At 46.2% G+C, this 12597-nt stretch overlaps 1 protein-coding gene across 1 annotated transcript; it reads right to left on the reverse strand.

Annotated features, from left to right (window-relative positions):
* Window positions 1-7920: 7920 nt before the first annotated feature.
* On the reverse strand, window positions 7921-9342 carry MAGEH1 (MAGE family member H1). The gene has a single exon (XM_081792554.1). The coding sequence runs from the start codon at window positions 9086-9088 to the stop codon at window positions 8429-8431; it is 660 nt and encodes a 219-aa protein (XP_081648680.1). The 5' UTR covers window positions 9089-9342; the 3' UTR covers window positions 7921-8428.
* Window positions 9343-12597: the final 3255 nt, after the last annotated feature.

Consider the following 12597-nt stretch of genomic DNA (forward strand, 5'->3'; position numbering starts at 1 on the left):
TTGCATTGTGTATATAAACCACATCTTCTTCATCTATTCATCAGTTGATGGACATTTAGGCTCTTTCCATAATTCGGCTATTGTTGATTTCAACTAAGTCCCCAAGCTACCACGTAGAAACCTTGGGTTTGGGACCAACTCTTGCTCCATTGGTGCCCAGCACTTGTTTATCTTACTAGGACTTCGGAAATTCTGATTACATAATCCTGGTGGCTGCTCTCCACCTTCTACGTGGACCAGTGATGCCTGAGGACCAGCTTAATGACAGCCTTTATTGCAATCCCTGCAGCAGGGATGGGGAGCATCTTGGAGGGGCTTGTCTCTGAAAAGAGGGATACAGTTTCAAGCATGTTACCTAAAGCACAGTTTGAAGGGAAAACAGAGTAAAACAATACTTGAATGTTCATTTACAGAGACGTGGGTGCCTAAAGGCCTTGATTGCCATTTCTGGGTCAGGGCTATTGGAGTGTGTGTGTGCCCCGAAGGAGCTCATCTATAAAATAATCTGACCTCCAAATCTGGGCCTCTGGTCTCTTTCTTCTTTCTCAACAGAGAAAGAACACTTTTTTTCTCATAGAGTCTGAATTCATTCTTGCTGGCTTAGATTAGCCATATGATTATTCTTTTTCTGGGATAGGCTTAGACTCTATGACCTGAGACCCAATCCTCTGAAAGCTTTATCTGGCCTCAGGCTTATTCTGCAGATGGGGTCTCACCTCACTGTGAAGCTCATTCCTTGGGGTCATAACAGATGGGGTTGTTTGCTGGACAAGTTTGGTAGGGAGTAGGAAGACTCGAGAATGAAACCAACTGAAGGAAGCCCGACGAGAACAAACGAATCATGTGTGTGTGTGTGTGTGTGTGTGTGTGTGTGTGTGTGTGTATGTGTATGTGTGTGTGTGTGTCCAACAGCCTGAAGGATAGTGTTCTGAATGGCACAGTGACCTTTAGTTTGATCAGAGTTGTTAATGTCCCCGGGGAGCTACTGTCCTGGCTTGGTTGGACAACAGATCTTCAGGTAGTAAGGATGTTCTAAAAGTCAAGGAGAGGTCAGTTCTGTGGTTCTGGGATGTCTGTCCCACTTGGAGCTGGGCCAGTCGTCAGAAGAGGGGTCTATTTTAAGCAAGCCAAGATCACAGGGGCTGTGCTACTCAGCCTCAGGCTTAGAATAAAGCTCCAACACTGAATAGAGCACCAGCTGTGTCATATAGGAAACTGAGGCAATTGCTCACACATACAGTCTGTGGCTCTCATGTGGTCATTTCAAGCAGCTGTGGTTCAGTGGGGAGGCTCCATAACAATGTAAGAAGAAGGAAGAGTACTTCCACGCTGACTTGCCAGCAGGTCTGTGCTTATGGTTATAAGGCTGCCTTGGGAGTCAGACTGTTTGGATTCAAAACCTTGCTCCTCCAATTGCTTGCTTGGCCAACAAGTACCCTCGGCCAATCCATTGGAACAGCTTGTGCAGCACATCTCTAACTTATAAAATGGGGAATTTCACTCCTCCCTGCTGAGTACTTCCCTTCAGCACCATGCTGTTTCTTCCATCTGAAGTAGTCTTTTCCTGACTCTCTCTTCCCCCAGCAGATGCTGCTCAATTTCTTTGCTCCCCTTTGCAGCAAAACTCCTTTTAAGTCTTCTCTATACTTACTGACTCCTCCCTTCCCACTCTCTCTTAAACCTGTCCAAAGCAGACCTTATCACCCAATCCTCTAATGAATCTGCTCTCATCAAGGTCACCAGAGGCCTCTGCATTGCTAAATCCAATGGTTAACTCCTCCTCTTATCTCACCTTGTGTCGGCACTTTGAGCATAGTTGACCACTGGCTCTCCCTTGATACACTTTGCTTCACATGTCTCCTGGGACACTACATTCTTGGTCTACAGCACTGATGAAACTTCTCAGTCTTCTCAGTTGGCATCTCCTCATCCCTCTGATCTGTTTATGCTGCAGGTCTCTGTCCATGATCTTCTGCTCTCCCCTATGTACACTCACTCTCTAGCTGATCTCATATAGTCTCATGGCTTTTAAATGCCATCTATACATCTTAGGCACGACCGTTCAGCCAAATTCCTGACTTCTCTACAACTGCCTACTCAACTCACACTGAGTGCCAAAGAGACATTAATTCAATATGTCCAGAACTGAATTCCTGATTCCCCGCCCCCCCCCCCCCCCCCACAATCTACAAAACTCATTCCAACTTCACTAACCACAGTCATTACTCATATCAGTTGGCAGCCATTCCATTCTACTAGTTGCTCGGGCAAAACAAAACAAAACAAAACAAAGAAACAAAACAACAACAACAACCACACACACACACACACACACACACACACACAAAACATAGACAAACCCCCTCCCCCCACACACACACACATGAAACCCTGGAGTCAGTCTTGACTCCTCTCTGTCACTCTACATCCAAACCATCAGGAATTCTGTTACGGCGACCTCAAAATGTATCCAGAAACTGATTAGTTCTCACCATATCTACTACTACTGGTGGATGATCCAAACCACCATCATTTCTAGCCTGACTTATAGCGATAGCTTCTTACCTGGTGTCCCTGCTCCCACCCTTGCCTGTTTTCACTTTATTGTCAACATAGTAAGCAGTTCAAAGTTATCCTTTCAAAAGGTAAGTCAGATTGTGCCACTCCTCTGCTCAGTCCCTCACTACCTCCCTCCTCTGCCCCCCCCCCACATTCTACTGCACACAAGAGCCAAGTTCCTTAAAATGGCCTACTAGCCCCCACATAATGTGGGATTCTGTTAATATCTCTGACCTCATCTCCAACTCTTGTCCTTTTTGCTCACTCCACAGCAGCCACGCTGGCCTGTCCACCCTTCCTCAAATGTGCTTAGACACTCCTGGGCCTTGGAGACTTTGCACTAACTGGTTCTTCTGCCTGAACAATATTTCCTTTATATATCAGCAAGGAAAACCCCCTCACCTTCTTCATTTCTTTCTACCCTGCTTACCCTTTAGTAGAATTTAATGCTTCCTTTCTTTCCTGGCATCTCCAATCTGCCCCAACCCTGTTCTGTGTGAGCTTACCACTGCCCCCTCCCCACCCCTGCTGACCAAAGTACTTGTCACCTTCTAAGGTACTGCCTAATTTGTTATTTAAAAGGTTTACCTTTTTATTTTCTGTTTTTGTGCAGAAGAGCTTGTGATTTGTTCATATATGTATTCCAGAGGACTGACACAAATAGACCTTTGTAAATGTGTGTCGAATGAGTAAATGGATGACTTGTTAGATAATCACAACATCCAAAATAACATAGGCCCGGTTATTTTCAAGACTTTACAGGTAGAGAATGAATCTAGGGGTTTCCTTGGTCACAGTTACAGAGGGGATTTCGGGCAGTTTCTCATACGTTGCACATTTTGAGATAACATTTGCAAGGGTGTCATTTGTCGCAGGGAACTGAGGCAGAAGTTGACCAGTCAAGAATTGGGCCTGATTTTCACCAACTGTTTATGGGCTCTACCTTCCCACTCCAAACCACCCTGGGTGAGATTTATGTCTGTTGAGTGGTGAGCGGTACAAACCCAGAGTCCACTTCCCCTCCCAAAATCTATTTTGCAAGCGCTGGATTGCTCCAGACCTATTCTTCTATGTAGCGTTGGCTGAGCCGAGACCTTCCTTTGTGCAAGTGTCCTCACTCAGATTTTCAAAGAAATTCCATTAGCTCTTTGATGTTTAACTTTTTCATGGCTCACAAGCCCTGGAATAACCTGTATACAGGTCTCAGTACATCGTCATAGCAATCACCCTTCTCTACCAGCACCACTGCTTGAAAATCATTTCCTTTAGAGCACTGGAATTCTTTGCTTCTGCCAAAGGAAGGAGACAGAGGGATCCTGGCCCCTACCCGCATCACAAGGGTGAATGTGAGCCCCGGCAGAACCCGTATCTGTCTTTCACCATGGCCATGGTCTGCTGTGCACCTGACTGCTGAGGCCATGGCCACAACACTGGGCCCAAGGAGGACCCCCTCCCCCCATCAGCCTGTCTTCTTGCATGGCCAGATAGCCAACTGCTTGCTGCCTGTGTCTTATCCCAGGCACTCTACTCTGCTCAAGGTAGGGTTCTGGTGGTCCATTGTACCTTCTGGACAGAAAACAGCATCATCCAGCAATGTTTCAGGCCCAGAAAGATTGCTGTTTGGTTGGTTCACTGTGTGATAGCCAGGGCCTGGGATTTGAGGATTGATGGAGCATTCAGGGTGGCGAAGTTTCTGAGCAATGTGTCGTGATTTGTCTTGTAAAGGTAATACTCATTCTACACACAGCAACCCCTGAAAGATGCCTGGCAATTGGAGCCACCATAGTTCAGAATAAAGGAACACCCACAGCTAATCCCAAAATGGTTTATTAATCTTATTTTCCCATGCTTCCTCACCCACCTCAGCACGCTCCTTCTCACTTTTACCCTGGGTTGTGGTGGACTTTGAAGACAGAGGACTTCCCCAAGGCTAGGTGGAGGCCCAGGTGCTCTGTTGATGCATTCTGTTGTTTTACTGTAATAGTGTGAGCTTTAGACTTGTCCGGCCCTGAGTTCATGTCCAAGGCTGTCACTGACCAACCAGGTGACCCTAGCAACTTTCTTCTGATATCTGACCCTGAGTTTCCTCCTCTGTAATCTTGGCCTGGGGGGCCAACATATCTTGTTGGACTGTTGCAAACATTAGAGACAATGTATGAAAACAGCCACCAAAGTGCCTGGCACAATTTAGGCACTCAGGAAATGGCAGCTGTTACCCTTACTATGCACTAGGGACTTTTGGGCTCTGTATCCCTGAGCTCCCTAAACAACTGGAGTATTCTAGGACCCAGAAACTCAATCCACTTTAGAGGCATTCTGGCAACTAAAACTGCAGCTTTTCCACTCACTGCGTGGAAACTCTGTTGGGGTGGGGCTAGCTTAGGTTGCTGACTTACACAGCAAGAGGTTCCCAGCTTGTGTCCCATCTGGATAGCGCTCGAAGCTCAACGAATCTATGTAAATGGAACAAGGAATATTCTCTTTTTCTCACCACCTTCCAGAAGCTCCTTTCCCTGCTTCTCTCTCAGCCCTGCCATTCATTTCACAGCCACAGGAAATCCCACCCTTGCTCAGCTTTTACCTAATCAAATGAAGACTAACTCTTTGCAGTACCCATGTGGTATGTTGGGGGGTGCAAAGGGGCAGGAGACACACTAAGCCTCCAGGCCAGGGGAAGAGTGAGCCTGGGTCATTAATTGCTTCCTTGCTGAGCTAAGGCAGGTCACCCAAGCCTTTGTGCCTCCCTGTGGAGCCTCCTGCCTGAGGCTTTCAGGATCCCAGCAGTTATTTCTTTTACAGTGCAGTTTGTGGCATACTCCCACTCTTTCTCCCTTTATACTGGGTACTACTGGTTCTCTGACTGAATTAAGCTTCTTGGCCCACACTTGCAAATAACCAATTTTAGACAATTGGGTGATTATTCCCCAGCAGAGCCAAAGAAAACATAGATTCAGACAGGCTTTGGAAGGACATCATTTCTTCCCCTGAGCTAGCTGGGGCTTCCTATAAAACAGGGGTAAGTATACTGACCTGGCAGAGATAATATGTGACAAGCCCCTGGTACAGAGGAGACGCTCAATAAATCTTTGCTTTGCAAGCTCTCCCACTTACTAGCTGACTGACCTGGAGCTGACGGACTTCTATGAGCCCCTTTCCATAAAAGGGGGAGAATTTAAAGTCAGCCTTGTCCCCAAACAATTTGAGGCTGCAGTTGGCATTACTGAGACCTGTCCCATGGACTTCACATGTTTCTTTTGAAGACAGAGACCTTGTAAGTGCACTGGCAGGCAGAGATGGAAAGCAGGGTAGCCTATAGGAAAGCACTCTGGGTTTGCCGGGACCAGATGTGGGGTCTTGTCTAGGATCTGTCACTTGCCACCCCTGCGGCTCTAGACAGGAAAGTCACTTAGGAATCCGAACCTCAGATTTACACCTTATCTACCTCTGGAGCTGGCATTGACAAATACAGCTCCCCTGGGACCAGAAACATGCCTTTTCATTTTCTGCAGCCCCAGTTTCTGTCACACTGCCTGAATCATAGAAGGCTCTCACTATTTTCTTGTTTGCTGAATGAATTTGGAGCTGCTAAGGTGTCATAGTTCCTACTTTTGTTTGAAGCCTCCTTAGCCTTCAGGCTGATGTCTATGGGTCCCTGGGCCTTTGCCAGAAAGTCATTTGTTAGCCTGCCCTGGCCCAGTGGCTTTACTTTGCATACAGCCAGAAGCAAGGTAAGACTAACTGGAGGCAAAGAAAGAAGAAGGTACCCTGGCCACTCTTTTGTGTGTGATAGCTGCTCCCTCTGAGCCCCACAAAGCTAGGTGAAACACCCTTCCTTGGGGTTCCCTATTAGAGGACTTAGTTCATACAGTGTCTAGCTCTAGGGGTAGATGTGGTAGGCTTTGGGGGTGGCCAGAGCGTCTTATGTGTGTTCTTTGCCTGTAGCTGAAAAGAATTTGAGGGACGACTCCTACATCTCCAGATTTGCTGCAGGGTGAGGTAGAGGATTCAGAACTCCCTGGTGATAGCATAGACGGGAAGGGCATTGAGCTCCTTGGTATAATGAGGTGAGAAAGCATGAAAGCTCCTGGAGGTGGGAAGAAACCTGATGCCACATGCTTAGTACACCATGAGCCACCATGCCAGGTAGCCCTCTGGACTAGCTACCCGGCTGAAGGAGAGAGTCAAAGTGCTAACTCTGCTCCTCTCTCACCCCAGAGTGTGTACCCCCCACACCCACCCCCACTTTTAAAACAATTGGTACACCTTAACAAACTGCAGGGGTTTTTTTTTGTTTTGTTTTGTTTTTTAATTTAATGTGTATTTTTGAGAGAGAGGGAGACAGAGGGTCTGAAGCAGGCTCTGCACTGGCAGCCCAGAGCCCGATGCAGGGCTCAAACTCAGGAACTGTGAGATCATGACTTGGGCCAAATTCGGCTGCTTAACTGACTGAGGCACCCAGGTGCCCCAACAAACTGTAGTTTTTGACAGAAGTGCCAGGTTACCTTTCAGAGATGCCACAGGCCTAGTCTTCTCTCTGACTCATCCAAGAGGCTCTGCTGTTTTTTGCTTTCTTAAATTATTTTTATTCCGGGATTATCATTATTACTGACCATTTTTGTTCTCATTAAAATCAGCCATAACTCCCACCCTTTGAGTCTCTAGCTTCTGCTCACCTCTTTCCCACCTTATTTCTTTTTTCTCCACTTCCCCCCTTGACATAACCTTAATCCTACAGTGGAGCATTTTTTCCCCTAATGTCCATGCTGCCTTTAGTGCCTCCATAATTACTCCTTTCCCATCTTCAATACTATTTTCAGACCTCAGGTTGTCATTTCACCAAGAATTTTCTGACAGTCTCATCTTTTTAATTTTTGTAGTATCCCACAATGTCCTTTATCCTGCAACCACCCCACTCTCCCCTGCCCTCCCCTCAGGATGATTAGGTGTGTTTTCTATTTCCACAGTACCCCATGATAGTCCCTCCCCTCTGCCAATGCCCCCTCCCCCAGGCTGGGTTAGGTACCCAAAAGTACCTAATGCACAGTATTTCATACTATGCTCTGAGGCCCCTTTTAAATTTCCCCAAGATTATTTAAGCATCTTTTGGATTTTCATAGAATCCTGTGATATCCTCTCTCCTGTCTCACCTCCAAGACAGGTCACAGAAGTGTTTCTAAATTTTTGTGGCAGCCCACGCTCACTCCCTATTACAGCATTTACCACACTGCCAGTTTTTACATATTTGTCTTTCCCATGTAATCTAGAACATTCTTTAGAACTGAGGGCTGTGTGCCATGGAGGATCCCCAGAACCTAGACTGGTGCCTCATACATAACCGGTGGTCAATAAATGAACAAGGTGTCCTCATCATTATAGTTTTATTTTTTTCTATATTGTGCAGTAGCTAAGGAAATTTATGGTAGTTGTCAGTTTTCTTTATACAACAGTAGACACAAAGGTTTCAGAAAGGTCAGACATAAAAGAATTTCCCCATCCTTCTCTCACATACCGGTTTAGTTCAAACTTTTCACAATTACCTATTTCAATGATATAAAATATGTACCAGATCACAGAATATGATGGACTCATTTTATAAGGGTAGCAAAACTGTTATACTAAGTCTCAATGACAGACAAAAAGAAAAAAAAATCCTTTCTGTAATCATATTTTTAATCATATTGTGACCTTTACCAGCACTATATTAAGACGTATACAATTGTACAATATTTTGCAGTTAACAATTAGCACTGATCACAAATACCAAATGTCTCCCTTTTCCCATCATATTCAACTCAGCACCCAGCTAATCTACTCCTTTGGGTACCTCATGCTGTTTCCAACCCCCCTCAAGTGTCTGCTCCAGATTGCCCTAAGGTGCAGTGTAACCCCTAGCACCTGAATTAAGGATAGCCTCAACTTCTGCATCATCATCGGAATCCCAATCATAATTACATGGCCAGTCCTTGGAGCATCGGTTACGCACCCTTGCCACAAAATGCATGACTTTCAGCTTGCTCGATTCCACATGTGCTCTAGGTCCCCAGAAGAACTCATACTCCACGGGACTGCTACGTGGCACCGGCTTATAAATCAGGTACCCTCTGCGCACAAACTCCTCTGTGACGACCTTCTTTGGATCTCCAAAGATGCTGTGCTGCCGGCCAGGCTGCATCCCCAACTTCCCAAGCACTTTCCAGACCAGGGCCTCCTTGGCGCTGTTGCCCATGATGAAGATGAGAGCTAATATGGACATCAGGAGACTTTTCTTGGTGCCTTGAAAATTGCTCCGGGCTACGGAAGGCTTTTGTACTTGAGCAGTGCTGGAGGCTTCCTCAGGTGTAGTGGAGGCCTCCTCCGGAGTGCTAGGGTCTTCCTCAGGGCCACTCAGGTCGTCCTCCGGGGTGCCTGGGGCCAGAGAAGTGGCCATCCGGGTCTCAGAAGCTTCTGAGGCCTGGATCTTACGATTGTTGCGGTTCTCTTCCGCGGCTCTTGCGTTACGGCGGCGCCGACTCTTCCGACCCCGAGGCATGTCTCCCACTATGGGCGCCGAGCCTCTTGCAATTCTAGGGAATGATGCCTGCAACTTCTGCAGAAAGCAACTATCTCTACCTTAAGCGGCCGCTGCTGAAGCCACCAATGTCAATAGTCTTTGTAGCAACAAGCCAGATGTTCTCAGCGACAAAGCTCACTCCCAGGGAAACAAAAATGCGCGAGCAACAGCCGCCTGCATTCACTCCCGCTGCAAGAGCCAGAACGCTAGGCAAAATTGACTCCGCCTTATCTGCCACGCACTCACTGAACTCCAAAGAGGAAGTGGGCGGCTCCTCCACCGAAATATCCGCTCTCAGATAGGAAAAGAGGCATGACAAGGCAGGGGTGGGACTAGGGCAGAGATGGCAGCTAGGGATTGACAAGGGCAGGAGAATGCACAGGAGAAAAGAGCATAGGGTTCCTGTATTTTTCAGTCTAGTACAAAATTTGCTAGCGAGTATTGAGAAAGAATGTGTCTTTAATTCATTCTCACAGAAGGCAGGCTGTACATATATGAGTATCGAGGGGGTGGTGGTGGAGGGTTTGGGGGGATGGAGTTGAGGGGTGTATTTATGGAAGGTTTCAGCTGGTCTCAGTTCTCCTATCCTGTGTTGGCTTACACAGCATATTCGTTCACCATCCCCGTTCTCAGAAATAGTTTATGTGTATAGGAATTAATTTGTGGGCCATCTAGGATCCACCTAAGATGTCTATGGCTGAATCACTGGGTGATTAGGGGAAGTGGGGCTTCAAAAGCAGCAAACAGTGTGCAAGAGGTGCAGAACCTTTAAAATGTTCTATATTGACGGGATTGTTAAGCAGAGCACTGACTGGATGAGACTTTCATTGCACAGCTTCACAGAGGCTGTACAGACTATTGTCTGGCAGGTCACTTAGGAAGCAATTAGAATAAGAAGCAAGAGGGAAACAAAGTGAGCCTTAAAGCAGTTTCCATGGGGATGGAGAGGCAGAAAGGCATTTTAAGGGTGATGATGGACAGGCTTTAGGGACTGATTGGATGGAAGAGGGGAAAGAGGAGAGGGTGGTGGAGTGCAGATTAGCTCTGAGGTTTTTAGGCTCCAGTCCACCTGAATGCCTGATTTATTTTGGTTGTTTAATTCATTTGGCAACCCTAATGTAATTCAGAGCATACTCGCAACTTTATCCACTCTGGTTCTTTGCTTACTGCTTTCTCTGTCTGAATTGTCTTTCCTCTCATCTCCAACTATCTAAATTCCGTCTGCTTGCTTACAGGCCTCTTCCTGACTGAAGTTTGTCTTCCTGGAAGAGTAATGAGTCCATGTTTGCTCCTCCCCCCCCCCCCCCCCCAGGGAGGAGTCTCTATAGCAAGCACTCTGTATCTTTCTTATGTCATTCCAAAGATACTATTTTGCATAAGTCACTTCACCTCTCTGAGCCTCGGTTTCCTCATCTATAAGGTGTGGTTAATTAAGTGCTGGCCTCATAGGGTTGTGAGAATTAAATGAGATAACAAATGAACAGCGCTTGCCATGCAAGAATCACGGCCTTTGCCTCTCAGGTGTTTCAAGCAGTGTGTGAGAGTGGCATTTAGTATGCATGTTGAAAGAATGCATCTTGCATGTGTGTTTACCTGAACATTTTAAAAGCAAGCAAAAACTTTATACCTTTATGGCTGGAAGAGATTAAATGCTTGCTTGACAGAACCTCAGATTATAATCCCATTGAGGGGAAGGGGCCCTGTCTAGCCTCTTGATGTCTCCCAGACTTCAATAGAGTTTGTGGAATATCAGGATATGGTTACTCCTGGTGAATAAGTGCTGGGGTGGGACAGTAGGTCCCATTCAGAAAGCAGAATTGCCAGCTGAATTGTCCCCAAAAAGGCCCTCTGTACATGTGTAGAAAAGGGATGCCTGGTATAGAGTAACGAACATTGAACTGAGACCTAGGAACATGAGTTCTGGCCCAGCCTGTGTTGCCTACAAGCTCTTTGACTTTGATGAGCTCACTTACCACCTCTGTCCTGTGACTTGTCCTCTGAACAGACAGGAAAAGGCTAAAAGGCTAATCTCTCCAGCCTTGTCTGCCAGGCCTATTGTCAGGCTCTCTAGAAATCCAGCAGTACATCCTGGCAACCCTGGATGACAGCAGGTTCCTCTGAGCTCAGTTTTTTTTCCTTTTTTTTGTTTTATGTTTGCTGTTTATGAATCGGTGTGGCTAGAGGACTGCAAAATCACCTATATGCTTTCAAATAGCTTCTCCATTCTGATGGGACTTTATGGGAATGTAAGCCAGCAAACTCATTCTCTTCCCAACAGTCACGTTCTAACTGAAATTTTCCTTATACCCAGAACTTACCAAGGCCTCCTGTTGAAGAAGCCTGGCCATAAACTAATTTGGGGAAGTGTATGCTTACTGCTGCATTTCCTTCTGCATACCAACCAGCTGGGTGAGGAGGCGGTGCCATTTCTCTGCCACAGCCTTCATCTGAGTGAACCTTTGCTCCACTCCACAACTAGGACAGGGCAGCTGTGCATAGCACCCTGGGTAGATCAGAGCCTACCTGAAGAAATGTACAACCTAGGACTGCCACTTCCAACCAATTTCCTCAAAGGAGTAATCAGGAACAGGGTTTAAGTTGTGAGCTACACTCAATGTTCACAAAAGCTTAACAGAAATCACATTTACATAAGACAGGCCATAGAAGTTGTTAGTCAATAAACACTGTATTTAATACCCAGAATATCATCAGGCATGGTTTAACAGGAGGATATAAAAAAACCATGCCTCTGGGACATTGCAGACCACAGCTTTGTTTAGAGCAAGTAGCACATGACAAAGGAAGGGCAACTGACTTGTGAGGGCCTTAGGAGTACAAAGAGAGGAGGGAAACTAACATTGTTGTGGTAGGCTATGTGTCCAAACTACCTTCAAACTGAAATCTTTACAACAACCTTTAATTACCAATGAAGCTAGAGAAAGGTTAGCTCTCTTGTCCGTGATCATAGCACTGCTGATGAATGTCAATATTTGGGCTCACATCTTCAGATTTCCAAGCCCTGGCTTCTGCCATCACACACCTCACAGCTGCTCCAATTGAGTGCACATTTAGTGTTTCCAGAGGGCTTAGGATGGAAGGGAGTATTCTTGCTCTCTTGAATAGGAGCAGAAGGAAGAGATGAGAAAAGGGACATATGTGGGGAGGAGCAAAGCAGGTATCCTTACTCACTTTACCAGGTTTTCCATGACTGGCTCTGCCCCTTCCAAGCCATGTCAAGTCAAGTGTGTCACTTAACCTTTCTAAGCCTCAATTTCTCCTTCATCTGCAAATGGGTATGTCGTAGTAGTGTTGTAAAGATTAAAGGGAAATAGTTCATGCAAGATAGGGTAGGCTGAAAAATTACCCCCAGACTCCAAAGGTGTCTACATCCCTATCCATAGAACCTGCAGCAAGAGGGAACTTTGAAGATGTGATTAAGTTAATGGTCTTTAGACAGGAAGATTATCCTGGAATATCTGGATAGGCCC

Source organism: Panthera onca, chromosome X (genome assembly GCF_046562875.1).
Source record: "Panthera onca isolate mPanOnc1 chromosome X, mPanOnc1 haplotype 2, whole genome shotgun sequence".
Classification (NCBI taxonomy): Eukaryota; Metazoa; Chordata; class Mammalia; order Carnivora; family Felidae; genus Panthera; species Panthera onca.

What these genes read in the sequence shown, in the direction of transcription:
- MAGEH1 (XM_081792554.1), bottom strand. Translation starts at nt 9,088, where the DNA reads ATGCCTCGGGGTCGGAAGAGTCGGCGCCGCCGTAACGCAAGAGCCGCG.